Source organism: Callospermophilus lateralis, chromosome 6 (genome assembly GCF_048772815.1).
Source record: "Callospermophilus lateralis isolate mCalLat2 chromosome 6, mCalLat2.hap1, whole genome shotgun sequence".
Lineage (NCBI taxonomy): Eukaryota > Metazoa > Chordata > Mammalia > Rodentia > Sciuridae > Callospermophilus > Callospermophilus lateralis.
The window spans coordinates 5,551,951-5,566,751 of NC_135310.1; the positions used below are offsets into that span (position 1 = coordinate 5,551,951).

Genomic DNA, 14,801 nt, shown 5'->3' on the forward strand with positions numbered 1-14,801 from the left:
CTTACAATGGCCTCATCCGCTCGGCCTGGGTTGTGTTTCTCCACTGGGGCTGGTTTCACGCATTGCCGCCCCTGGGTCTGGGGGGAGCCTCCCACTGCCCAGCCGGCTCCTGACCGCCCCTTCCCTCACAGGGGCACTGGGCTCTGGAGGCAATTGTCATAATAAGCAAGTGGCAGGGCCCCAGATTCTCAGTTGTCCTTCACCTTCCTTCCTGCTGGGTCCCGCCCCATCTCTGCTGGCTAAAACCGGTGAAGGCTGGTTTATCTGGGAAGCCTCCCTGGTCACACAAGTCAGAGGACGTTTTTCTTTCTTTTAATCATTTATACAGTGTTTATGTTTCTCTGCTGGTCCTTGTTACCAAGTACCCTATTTTATAGTTTGCCATGGTTTAGATGTGGTAAGTGTCCTCCGAGTTTCATGGGTTAAAACTTAACCCCACAGTGAGGTATTATTTAGAATACTTAGGAAAGTATTAAGAAGGTAGAAACTTGATCCACATGATGTTCAGAGGTAAGGCTTTGGGGAGGTGATTAGGGTACAGAAGGGCATCAAGGAAAAGCCCCTTGACTGAACCCTGGTGGCTTTGTAAGAACACACACACACACACACACCCCAGCTCACACTCATGCTTCCTATCAGCAAGGCCACCATCCGATGTGCTCCCTTGACCCTGAACCTCCAGAACTGTAAAGCAAAATAAACTTCTTTTAAACAGTAGCCTGCCTAAGTGTTTGGCCATAGGAACCCAAACAGACTAATACACAGTGATTGTGAAAATATCTCATTTACAGGAATTAAACTCCTGAAAAATGGGTGCCATCCTTGAGTCCACTATGGTGTGCCCCTGAATCCAGTGGGTCCTTGGGCAATGTCTGTGGTGAAGATGAACATGGGGGAGGAATATCGAATGAAGGAAGGGTGTGGCCCGGATGCTTCATCCCTCTTCCTGGTTGGAGAAGGGTCACATCTGCCAGCAAAAGATCATCAGGTGACGAAGCAAAAACCCGGAAACTGTGACCAAGGGAGACGGCGCTGGGCAGATACAAAGCCAGGAACATAGGATTTGAGTTAAAACTGGGTCAGTGCCTCCCAGAGAGGAAATCAGTGTTGGAAGTGGAAACAGTTGTTTGCTCAGGAGCCCTTGGATAGGAAGGGAGAGGCCTGCAGAGACAGAGGAGGCCGGGAGGCCCTGCAGGTGTAGCTGCACTGGTGACGCCCCATCTCTTTGCCGGCCGTGGGCTGCATGCTAAGCTCAGGTGTGTCTGTCTTCCCTCCGTGCAGGTCATTACAAACGGCCACTGTGGGAGGCACTGTGGCAAGTGTGCACCATGGAGTTGTGACTGGCAACAGAAACCCTGCTGTCATCTGCTGAGAATTTTCAGGTGCTGGGTGTGAACTCTGCTTAAATGTATCATTTCATCCAATCTTTGTGAGGGAACTGTGAGGCAGGTGCTACGCCTGTCATCCTCATTTGTACTTTGGGTGAAACGTTAGAGAAAGAAGCAATTTATCCAGATTTGAATGGATAAGCTCAGGCAGGACCAGGTCTGGCTGCGGAGGCTTTGACAGGCTTTTAGTCCCCCACAGTGGCCAAGCACTCTGGGCGCTGGCCTAGCTTCTTCCTGTTGACATCATCTGGCACATTTTTTAAAGGCCAAAGAGGTATCAAGAGCTTTTAGATCTGGGTGCTGATGAACAATTTTGGCCTCTTGGAAAATTCTCTCCTATAAAATATTTTATGAGTCTAACCTGAGATGGGCATTCAGTGATTGCTCTCTCTCTCTCTCTGTGTGTGTGTGTGTGTGTGTGTGAAGTGAATTCAGCGTTTCACCGGATCCCTCTAGGTAAGGACTAGTCCTGACCCGGAGGCACGTTCAAGGTGGGAGCCCAGCTGGCCCCTCCTGCCTCGCCCTCCCCTCTGCTGTCTTGACTGAGGCAGCTGAGCTTGACCAGCAGGTCACTCAAAGCTGGCAGCCTTCATTTCCTGGCACCGTGGGGCTGGCAGTCTTTCCCTCCTGGACCCTGTGGGTCAGGCAATGCTGCACAGGGAGGGTCCACTCTGGACACACTGATGCTATTTAGACTGGAGCAGAGTTATTTAACAGAATGATGCTGCAGAACTGGATTAACTATAAGCCTTTGTCAACTTTCATTTAATTGTATTTAAATGTAATCTTAAGCATTTTAAAAGCTAAAAATACATATAAAAAGGAATATTGAGAATGTTAATGAAAAAATATTTACAAAAGAAAAACTGACATTAGGTTGGTGTGAGAAATGCAATTATTATTATGATAGCTTTAAGTAAAATGCTTTGAGAATACTTAGGGAAAACTGCATAAAGAAAGACAATTTTTAACTAATGAGGTCCCAAGCATCTGAAGTCCAGTCAAGAAAGTCAGTGGAGAAAATAAATAGAGCCAGGGCTCTAAGCAAACACCAGGGCTGACAGCTGTGATGATCTGGGGCCCAGGGCAGGACTCCGCCTCTGCTCGCCTGGGGCAGAGGCAGCACACAGAGCCCCAAACCTGCTGCCATGGTCTCGCTGATCATTTACAGCCTCCACTCTGGACACCATGGTCTAGCATTCGGGTAGCACCTGGCTGACCTTGATGCACGTCCTCTCCCAAGGAGAGATGGCTTTTATTACTTGGGTTTATCTGTCTTGGTCGTAGTCTTGCGATTTTCACTGTGGCAATTCACAGTTAACTCATGAAGGGAATCATCTGAGTCGAGTCACTCCTAAATAATTCATAACCCTAATTCCACTGGTATTTCTATTTAGAATGCATTTGGTGATTGTCCTACACCCATGCCCAATACATTGTAGCATTGTATTTTAGATATTACATAAAACTAATTCGTGTTCAATATATATTCTGGAAAGGTAATTAAGAAAAGCTCTTCAAAAGCATCAGGTGATAAAAAGTTCTCAATGTATTTTTCTGAGAGAATCAAGAACTGGTTCTGTGCTCAAATTTCAGGCAAAATTTTGCATAAAGTGATTTGGCATTATAAGTTTGGCAATATGGAACTTTTGGTTTCATTTTTGGTTGTTGTTCCTATTTACGGGCATGATAACAGCTAGACTCTTTTACCCTCGTTTACAATTTCAAACATAGGAGAATGTTGACGATCACTATGGGTCCTAGAGAGCTTGCCAAGGAATATTCACTTGGTAAACATCAAATCTAACTCTTCTAACGATCCTGCACAACAGAGCTCATTCTCCCTGTTTTACAGATGAGGAAACCAAGACTGAGACATTGTAGCAGCCTAGGCCACAATTAGGAAGCTGTGACAGAGGTGGGTGTGTTTGGTTCCTGCCATCCCACTGTCCAACTAAGAATGTCAGCTGTAGAACACCAGTTCAAGAGAATCGGAAAAGGAGGGTGTCTCCTTCCCACCCCAGGTTGCCGATTCTCGTGACCAAAGTCCAGCAGAAGAGTCAGAGGCCAGCCCCTCACGGCCAGCGAGTCCGTACTTTGGAATTTCAAGTACAAGAGATGCAATCACAATTAAGAAAAAGATGCAAGAATCTCAGTGTGATTCTATGATGGGTGGTTATCACAAGCTAAATGGCTTTATGAAAAACAAACTCTAAAAAGTGATACAGAATAAGTGTTATTTGAACAACATCTGAGTGCTGTGGAGAAGAGAGAACAGAGCGAGCCTTGAGGCCTTGTCTCTAGAAATTGTTTCCTTAATTTTTTTTATAACTTTATTTTATTTTTTATGTGGTGCTGAGGATCGAACCCAGTGCCTCACGTGTGCTAGACAAGCGCTCTACCACTGAGCCACAACCCCAAGCCTGTTTCCTTAATTTTTAAGAAAACAACAAGACAGAAGACATGGTTTCTATGATGGTGTCTTCATTTGAAAATCTTCAGGACACACCAACCTGGCACCAGTCTAGACGCACTGTGCCTCAGTTTCCACTCTACACATCACCCAGGAGCAAGTATATACTGGGATCTTTGTTCTATGTTAAATGAGTAAAAAAATAATCTCATAGCTCCAGCATGAGAATGATAGGGTTACGCCACAGTCTGGTGTTCTCCACACAGATGCTTCATTTTAAATGTCAAAAGACCACCTTTATAAACTGCCTGGGCTTGGGTGTTCATTTTAGGTGGTTTTATAAGAGACATTCAGAATTTAGAAGAAGCAGGGAAGAAAGTGAGAGCAGTGACTAAGTCCCAGCGCTGACTCAGGTAGGACCCTGCCTCCGAGGCTACTGGGGAGTAGCTGAGGCTGCTCCGGACCTGACTGCCCCTGGGAACCAGTGGCTGCACAGCTGGAGGCTGCTGGGGGGCAGGGTGCAGTCTCCCCTTGCCTCATGGTGGGGAGTGGGCATGGCTCTGTGTGCTGGGAAGGGGGCCATTCCGTTTTATAGGCACTGGAGGCACCAGGGTTTTGAAACGGTTGTTTAGACTTCATGAAGTGAAAAGCAGGAGCATGCAGCCCTCTTTAACCTGGAAAGAACAGCAGAAAGGACTGTGAACCTGGCATTGGTTCCTAATTGCTGTCCTTAGGGCTCTTCCTTTTGCAGTATTGTCTCACTCTGGAAAGCTACTTTCATTCTGAGAGGCCACCAACCAACAAATACAGAAACTTCTAAAAAGTTGGATGCTAACATGCTAACTATTCATGTTCCCTCTAGCCCTTGGAAAATTTAGGATCAGAGAGTCTTTGTGGCACTGTGTATATGAACATACACATATATGAATGTACATGCACATGTACACACGTACATACGTACAATACACCTATGCACACACTAATACACACATGTACACATAAATATTTATACACATGCATATCACATGCACATCACATGCACAGATTTATGTTTGTATTGTTACTGTTGTGGAGAGTTTACCCTCAATTTTTTTTTTTTTTTTTGAGAGGACGATGTAGAATTCAGTAAGGAATGTGTTTCACTGCAGATGACTAAAGCTCACATTCGTAGCTGAGAATTGTTGAATTTAGTGTGGATATGTTACTTATTCAGAGAATAATAAGACATTTTTATGGTAGAGGTTATATTGCTATTTTTGATTTTGAAACTTAATTGCTAGGTCCTGACTGAGTTCAAGTTCCCAGTAAAGGAATACAGGAGGTTTTGTTGATGGTGTGGGCTTTACAAATGGTTCTGTAAAACTCACTTTAGCGCCCCAAATTCCATCTTTGTTTCCAAAACTCTGGTATTCTCTACTGAATGTTGTTTTATTTCTACCTGTGTTATTATGTGTAGTAAACATAAATGTCCTACTTTACGTATCAATAATAAAATATGCATTATTTTCCTAAAATCAGCAATACACATTGATATTTCCTGACACTAAATATTTATGGACAATTCACACCGGTTTTATCATCCACACCGATCGTAACAGATGCTAGTTCATCGTTCAGTCTGGAAGATTTTATAAACCACTAAGTAATGAACTCCCACCCATTCCAGAAGACACAGACTATGAAATATCATGAATTGCAGTTAAATAGTTATTCTGATGAAATATCCCTTCACTCTCCACTTGCATAAAGATGGGTTGAGTTCCAACGTGTGCATAATTTGCAGCTGGAAGAGTAATTTTAGCATGAGATCTACATGGCAGAAGCATGCAGCAGAGCACTTGCCTCAGTACCCCTGTCGGGATGGGTTGGAGTGCTGGGTCCCAGGGTCTCAGCAGCCTGGCTCAACACCGGGGCTCCGCTCACAGAGACAGTGAAATGGGTGCATGGCGCCCCTACTGTGGGCAGTACCTTTGATGGATGCTGTCGCCTCCATGGCAAATTTGTAGCCGCACAGAGTGGAGGCTTCCTGATTGGGCCTCATCCTCAGCGCCTGTGACAGCTCTGCTCCTGGTTGTGACAGCGCCCATGTGGCTCTGTGCCTGAGCAGCTCCGTGCCTGAGCAGGAGCCTGGCTTGTCATTCCTCCCCTCATGGCTGGAGCCTCTCTTCCTGGGACCTCCTTCCGGCTCCGGCTCTCTGGGCTGGCCCGTCTTCCTAATTGCTTCCCTGGGAAATGCCTCGGCAGCGACTGGCTGGTGCATCAGGCCATGCCTTCTGTTGGTGTCTGAGTTGTGCGAGGAACCCAGGGCACCCTGGCTGACAGAACAGGCCCACCCTGACCTCCTAGGGGTTCAGTCCAGCAGGGAGGAGGGGCATTAAAGAGACGCTGCCACTACGCTCTGGGGGCCTGGTGCCTGGGAGACCTCACCCCTGGAGATGGCCTTAAGGTGCCTCAGCAGCCTGATGGAGGGATGGAGAGGGGAGGGGGTGGACAGGGCCACTGGCAGGGAGCAGGCTTGAGGGGACTGGACCTGAGATCCATTCAGTACTGCCCCAAGGGGTGGTGCTGTGAGGCAGGGAGTACCCAGCTATACTGAAGTGGACCCTTGGGGGCCCACAGAGGGCTGTCACCTTTGCTCTCAGTGTAAAGCAGTGTGACACAGGAAGCCAAGTGGTTTCAAGTGGACAAGAGGCACCACTGACGACTGCTCTTCTACTTGGCCTGCCTCTGCTGCTCCAGGGAATGCAGGGTGGGGACAGCAGCGTGGTCCAGGTGATGGAGGGAGAGGGACGCTTTGGGAAACCACAAAACAGCTAGAACCTGAATTCAATTTGATAGAGCGAGAGGGGTGTGCTGAGATGGCTGAGCTGTGTAAATGGATGACCGCGGCATGAGCTGTAGCAGGGGACACTGGAAGGCCCAGGTCTGAGGGCCAAGGGAAGAGCGAGAACTGGCCTCTGGACACATTAACATCGGGCCCTAGAAGATGGCTCTGCACATCTGGGACACCACCACAAGACCCGAGAGCCATGTGGCATCGTCGTCTACATCACAATGTGCTAAGTCAGGACTGATCTGCTAAATACCCTAAGAACCTAATGAAAACTTCCTAACAACTGCTCACACCTGGTTCCTAATTCAGGGCTCTCTCTGTCAGATCTCTGCTCTTCACATGTATGGACAGAGGCAGGGGCAACAGCCTGGAATGGGGGACAATGACCGATCTCAAGAGCTGGCTTTCCAGGACCCAGACCAGGCCGCCCAGTAGCTCTTGGCGTGGCTCAGGCTGCTGCCACCTCCCTGAATGAGATGGCAGGAGGGGCCAAAGTAATCTCTGAAGACCCCTACAATTGTATGATCCTGTGCTTCTTTGGGTCGCAGTCATTTAAGACATTTTAAATGAATCTGTTTATTAAACTGTTCTTTGTTGGAAATGCCCCATAACATTGTATTGGTGGTCTCCTAACGTGGACAATACAGCCTGACTCAAAAGGCATGGCCCTCTCCTTGTTCAGCTCGTCCAGCGGTCCGTTTCCAGTCACTCTAGGTACGTAATGGACCGGAGCTGGTTCCTTCAGCACTTTTTCCACATCTTCTGAGACAAGCTTCTTTTTGGAAATCATCAAGAATTTTATTTATGTGATTAGAGAATTCAGGCACTAAAATACACACCCGTCGCAAAGCACAATCATGACATCTGTTTCTCTACATGAAATCACACACATCTATGACCTGGGTATATGTACAGAAATGTCCTTGAAATCAATCTAATATTGACTACTTTGATTTTTTTCATAAAAATTATAATGTCCTATGACAGAGGGTTTAACATGCTCAAGGTGACTTTCAAATCATACACACACAAAAGATGCAGGATGCAAGATCCGGCAGAGAAAGGCATTTCACACGCACTGTGCTTCCGCACCGTGACAGCTTCTTGTGTTGGATAATAATCACCAAAATGTACACGTGTTTATATAAAATTTGCTCCACCGTCAGAATATTGTAGCTGTGATCCAAGGGTGACCAGGGCATGGGGACGCTCCACGCGTGAGCAGTCTGGTACCAGGTGTTTGCAGAAAGAAATGCTGCTCTTTCTGTCTAAGGAAGTGAAGAAAATGTCCTACTAGATGGGCTCAGTCTTCTCACAGCTAAGATCAAAACTAATAAAATGAATTTCCCTTTATCAAAACATCAGAGAAATAAGTGTTTTTGTAGAGGGAGAACTGGAAACCCGGAGAGCGGCATTTGAGTCCAGACTTTGTTTAGATTTTCACTTTTTTGTCTCTGAGGACGAGTTTGACTTGATGGTCTCTTTGGAGGACTCCTAGAGCTTCTTTAGACCCAGTACTGAGGTCCGTGTGCATATTATGATGAGTATGATATGCTTAACCCTTGTTAGGTTTTGACTTGTAGTTAGAGTAATTCCTATGGACTTTTTCTTCTATGGTGCCTTGGTTTGAATATTTTAATATTATCCACATTCTTTATTCAGTAAGGCAAAGAAAATCGTACTTTTTTTTTAAATGGTCCAAATAAGTTTGTTTTTTTTTTTTTTTTTTTTAAGGAAAGGAGAAAAACAACAACAGAAAATTCAAATTAATTCTAATGATTTAATCCAGAATATTTTTTTAAAAGAACTTGATCTGCTTCTAGTGCACGTGATACTTATCTGATTTTATCTTGAGTATTTAAGAGACTTTATTTTAATAAGAAAAGAAAGCCTGCTGTCAATATATTGGTTAAAGTTAATTGGATTTGGAATGCAAGTTAAAATTGGGTAGGCCTCATTTCTTTTCCTATGCCGCTAAATGAGTAGATCAAAAGGTTAGCTCAATGTAGCCTGACATACGCAGTGTCTTTCAATTACATGCCATTATTCTATGAAGGCTGTATTTTGCTTAGAATTGATAATTATTAAATGTAAGCTGTTTAAATTTCATCTTCAAAATGACACATTTGGAAGTTCATTTTCTAGAGAGATTGCTATGGATTTCTACTTCTGAAATTAAATGGAATTAAATGTACATTATCTAGATGTCAAAGTAAAAAACATGACTTTGTCTTGATTTTCAGCTACTGTCACTTTTTAGCCCCTGTGCCACATGCCTCGACATTCCTTCCCCTTTCCATCTCTTTCATACGCTGCAAGTTAACCCTCCCTCAGGCGCAGCTCCAAACATGTCAACTCCACTCCTCCCCCCTCCACACAGATGTCTTGGTCATGTATCCCCCAGGGTTCAAGTGCTGGGTGCCTGGGTCCCAGGGCAGTGATGCTAAGAGGTGGTGGGACCTTGAAGAGGTGGGGCCCTGAGTCAGTTCTCATGAGAATCTCCCCACATTCTTCCTTTCACACATTGTTCAGGATGCCACCTGCCAGGATGATGCAGCTGAGGGGCCTTGGCATGAACCAGCACTATGCCCAGCCTCAGGTGTTTCATTATAGTAACAGAAAAAAGACTAATACAACTATGTGGGAGCAAATTCTTAAATCTTTCTACAGGAGTTCAAGGAGTTCCCTGATGGTCATGATCAGGTGTTCTTCACTCCTGAGGTTGTTTTTCCCATGACCCTCCTTGCTACCACCTCAGCTTCACAGTCCAACCGACCCCAAGTTGGTGCCACTCACATCTCATACTTGCCCCCGTTTGCAGGCGCTATTTCTACACCTGTAGGACCCAACGTCACCTGCAGCTATACAAACCCTACCCTTCTCATCTCAGTTCAAATCATACTACTTCCATATTCCTTGACTGGAAGAAACTTCTCCTCCAATCCCTCAGTCATTTTAAGTCTCCTTCTCATGACATCATTTCCTGTTGTTTACACGTGTTATAAACGGGGTGTTTTTGTTCCCCAGGAGTCAAGTGTTGCTATACTTGAAGATGAGACCCTTAAGGAAGCAATTAAGGCTTAACAAGGTCACACAAGAGGGGCCTGGTCTAGTAAGGGCAGGGTCCTTAGTAACAAGTAGAGACAGTGGGGGTCTCTCTCCCCACACACCTTCACTGAGGGGAAGCCAGGGAGAGAGCCCTCCCCAGACGCCAAACTGGGCAGAGCTTGGTCTTGGGCTCGGGCCTTGGGAACTGGGGGAGCACAGGTTTCTGGTGTCCAGGCCACCCTGTCGGCCGAGCTTCGTGACGAGCTCTTCTCTTGTGGAGTGAACCCTTCTCTATGGGAGCATCCGTCTAGCACTCCTGCTCACCCCGGCCCCCACGCTGGGCAGGGAGGGGCCGTGCACAGCGTGGCCTCTGCCATCCAAGGTGCAGCGATACCAGGGCAAGCCCAGGGACGTCAGCACTACCCAGAGCACCTGAGGTCAGCCTAGGCGGGTGTCGGGTATGAAGTGCAACAGAGTGAGATGGTCCAAGGCGCAGAGGCCTGGAAATGGCAGTAAAAATTCACTTTCTTGTGGCGATAGATGTCCCCCATAAAGTGACAAACCTATGTTGCATCACACAAAAAGAGTTTCCAGAACTTGGGATGACAGGGTGGCACCTGGGCAGAAGCCATGCAGACTAGAAGTCAGGGCAGCGGCAGGCCACAGGGTGCCTCAGGACCCCTCAGCTTAGGTGGCCAAGGGACATGACCCACGAGGGAGCAGAGGACCCTGATATGTGGGCAGAGGGTCAACATCCTCCGGGGTCAATTTGGTATGGGAAGCAGAGAGGATCATTCTTCCCAGGTAACTTGACAAAGCAGGACCAGCCTATCTCTGTGGAGTGGACCGGGTCCTAGGATTCTGCTCCCGTCAGCTGGGGAGTCTAACCGACTCAGAAGGGAACAGCCTGCAGCGGGGCGTGGTGGTGCAGCCTGTGATCCCAGCAACCTGGGAGGCTGAGGCAGGAGGATCGTGAGTTCAAAACCAGGCTCATCAACTTATGGAGAGCGTAAGCAACTCATGGAGACCCCGTGTCTCATAAAATATAAAAAAGGGGCCAGAGATGTGGCTTGGTGGTTAAGCACCCCTGGGTCCAATCCCTGCTACAAAAATGAAAAGAAAGTGAACAGTTTTGAACAAAAACCAGCGCAGCATTGATAGGAGAAAAAAATGTGGAGAGAAATCACCAGAAGAAGGATATTCACACATCACCAGGAATGGCGAAAGCTTTGATTGGACATAGTTTTTAAATATTCATTTTTTAGATTTAGGTGGACTCAATATCTGCATTTTATTTTTATGTGGTGCTGAGGATGGAACCCAGTGCCTCACGCATGCTAGGTGAGTGCTCTACCACTGAGCCCCAGCCCCAGCCCTGATTGGATATTAATAACGGATAAGAGCTAATAAAATAAAGTGGGTGAAGCAGTCACAATCCTACAAGCAAAAATCCAAGAGCTCAGAGGGCAGACGGCAAGAAAACTGGAGACCATGAAAAATCAGTTGACTGAACTTAGGTAACAAGTGGAAAAAAAAAATCATAGAAATGAAAATGAACTTGAAAGGAGCAAAGGAGGAACAGAGCCCTGAAAAACTCAGGAGAGGCACAGATAAAAGAAATCAGGAAAATCAAGCCAAATCAAATTGATGGGGAATTTAAACTGACTAGAGATAAAATAGGAAGAACAAAGGCATGGAGATCTTAAGAGCGTGCAAGATCGGAGATCTTAAAGAGGGAAACTACTGGAACACAACAATGCTAAGACTTAAAGACATCATTCTTGAAATGAAGACTTGAACCTATGACTGAGTCAGTGTATTGCTATAACCGAGTGCCTGAGTCTGGGTAACTTAAAAACAACAGAAGCTAATTGCTCCCAGTCCGGAGGCTGGGAAATCTATCAAGGCTCCTGGTCGGGCCTGGTCCTCCCACAAGGAATGCCTCTGTGTGTCCTCAGCTGGCAGAAGGGCAAGGGGGCTCCCTCCAGCCTCTTTCATAAGGTCACTAATCCCACCGACAAAGGCAGAGCCCTCCTGGCCGAGTCCCCGGTCCTGCCACACTGAGGTCGCGATCCAAGACACACATTTTGGACAGGAGCCATTCAGACCCGGGCAACCCACACAGTGGAGAAGCCAAGAGCGTCTGCCCGGTCCCTGGTCCTCCCCGCCCGGATCAAAGGGGAGAGTGGCCACGTCCAGTCCCGGGGCCACCTGAGGGCTCCAGTTGCCGGGCCACACGGTGCGGGAGGGCGGCGCTGGCCCCCTGGCCAGGAGGAGGCCGGGGAGTGGCCGGCAGACTGGAGGCCCGGGTCCTAGGTCCACGGAGGCTCCGCCACATGGAGAGCCCGAGGGCCCGCCGCTGGGGACCGGGTGCCCCTGGGGCGCACCGAGCCTTCCTAGGCCTAGAGGGCGGCGCTCAGGGGCCCAGAGGCGACAAGCGAGGCCAGGGCTGGGCACCCGCGCGTTCAGCCAAGAACCGAGGCGAGAGCCACTTGGGGACGAGGAGCGCAGACGGGGCCGGGAGGGGAGGGGTGGTGCGGGGTGGCCGGGCCTGCAGTGGGGCCAGGGCGGCCCTGGCGCTGGAACACCAGGAGCGAAGCGGAGCTTTACAGAAGAAAGCAAAGTGATGAGAATACTGCCCAAGGAGAGCTGTAAGGTGGCCCTGAACTCCTCCGAGCAAATGCATTGCCTTGAATATTTGTATTAATAAAAAATAGAAAAGTTGAACAAGAATTAAACCAATTCAGAGTTGGGAAAGGAGCAACAAAATCAATGGGATGATATAAGGACTTAAAAGAAAATAGAAGCAGAAATTAATATTGAACTAAAACAGCGGAACTGCAAACAAATCCGAATGATGGCTTTTGGAAGGAAAAAAAAAAAAAAAACTAAGTTCAATGAAATAAGCCAATAGCTAAAATGATTTTAAAAAAGGAGAAAGGAAATAAAGGATAGGTAGGATAGGTGTGGTAACAAACAGTGCAGGGAACTAAGAGAGACACAGGACACTGGTTTGTTCAATTTTGTGCAAATAAACTTGAAATTTGGACACGCTGAAAAAACATCTAGGAAAATTTAATTTGCCAAGACTGATCCCAGAAAGAATAGAAAGTCTAAAAACAAAACAAAACAAAACAAAAAACCCCATCTGATTGTGAAGGAAGAAATAAATTATCAAAAAGCTACCTCTCCCCAACAAAGAAAAAAAAAAAGGAAAAAAAAAAAAAGAGGAAAACCACTTCCCCAAAACTGAGGGTTCCATAAATGCAGGGCTTTTCTTCCCAGAACTTACAGTGAAAAAAGGAATACTGCTTCCATTGCCTTCCCACTGCAGGGTAGAGTGACTCGATACCAAAGCAACAACCACAAAATTGTAGAGAAAGTAAATAATAGACCAATATTACTAATGAATCTAGCAGCAAAGTCCTACATAAAGTATCAGGAAACTAAATTCATCAGCATATTTAAAGAGTGATACATCATTATCAAGTGGAGTTTATTTCAGAAATACAAGAATGATTCACTATTATGAATTCTATTACTAAAATTGATGATGTTAAGGATGCAAGTAAAAATACTTATGATAATTCCCATGGATGATAGGGCACTATACAATATTCAACAACCATTATTGATAAAACAAAATAAAAACAATAGAACCCCTTTTTTATAGGTTAAAATATATCTTTATCCTGAAGCCAGCAGTCTGCTTAATGAGGACATCACAAATATTTCCATTAACATTCCACTATCATTGTTTTCATCACTACTAATTAGCAACACATTATAGACACTAGCCAGTGTTATTACATAAGAAAAAGAAATTTGAGGTAAAAAAAAAATTGGAAAGGAGGAAGCAAAATAACCGTGTTTTTAGAATTCATATTTTATGCCTGGAAACCCAAGAGAATCAACTGCATAATTCAGAATAACTCAGTAGGTAGTGGGGTGGAAAATCGTTATACCAACCTCAGGCTTTTATACAATAGTATATGAAGAAAACTTTAACGTAAGGACTCATTAGAAGGAACAAATGGAAAGACATATGTCTGGGATTTCAAAAGGATGTCAGTTCTACTACAGTTAATTTTAAAAGAGATTCCAATAGAAAAAGAAATAGTTTTTTTTTTTTTTAAATTTTAAGTAGTCATATTGGTTGCAGATTTCATATGTAAAAATATACGAGCAATAAGCACTAGAAATGCTCTTAAATTTAAAAGACCAGCCATTGGTGTAAATTACCAGATATTAAAATATACAGGGTCATATACATACAAGAATCTAATTCCTATGAAACTGTCTTCTCAAGTCCATACTTAAAATATGAACTACTCAACAAATGATGTTGGGACAACTGGGTAGTCTCTGGGAAAAAAGATTTGGATTCATATCTCACAACTTACATTAGGATGAATTTCAAAAGGATTTAAATATGAAAATACAATCATGAAAAGTATAGGCAAATTTATTCATAAACCTCAGTGGAAGGTCCATCAGACTGTGACTCAATTTCCAGAAACCTTGAGAAAAAAGATGTATTCGATCCTGTTCAGAGGCTTGGTACCATTTTCTGTTTCAGATGCTCTGGGGAAATAGTCACCCTCATGTTTTTTGTGTTTTTTTTTTTATTAATTTTTATTAACATTACATAGTTCTTGATATATCATATTTCACACTTTGATTCAAGTGGGATATGAACTCCCATTTTTACCCCATATACAGATTGCAGAATCACATCAGTTGCACAACCATTGATTTACATATTGCCATTCTGGTGTCTGTTGTATTCTGCTGTCTTTCCTATCCTCTACTATCCCCCCTCCCCCTCCCCTCCCCTCTTCTCTCTCTATCCCCTCTACTGTAATTCATTTCTCCCCCTTATATTTTTTTCCCTTTCCCCTCACTTCCTCTTGTATGTAATTTTGTATACCCCTGAGGGTCTCCTTCCGTTTCCATGCAATTTCCCTTCTCTCTTCCTTTCCCTCCCACCTCTCATCCCTGTTTAATGTTAATCTTCTTCTCATGCTCTTCGTCCCTACTCTGTTCTTAGTTACTCTCCTTATATCAAAGAAGACATTTGGCATTTGTTTTTAAGGGATTGGCTAGCTTCACTTAGCAT

General features: G+C 45.2%; 1 protein-coding gene across 2 annotated transcripts in view; it reads right to left on the bottom strand.

The window, feature by feature from the left end:
• Window positions 1–14,801, bottom strand: part of Pacrg (parkin coregulated) — a 484,043-nt gene that overhangs the window by 19,005 nt on the left and 450,237 nt on the right. The window contains exon 8 of one of the 2 annotated variants that reach the window (XM_076859380.1): window positions 10,615–10,654. The exons of the other annotated variant lie outside the window; for it this stretch is intronic. Within the exon in view, the coding sequence (XP_076715495.1) occupies window positions 10,615–10,654 (40 nt within the window). The remainder of the gene's footprint in view (window positions 1–10,614; window positions 10,655–14,801) is intronic. 2 annotated transcript variants of the gene reach the window in all.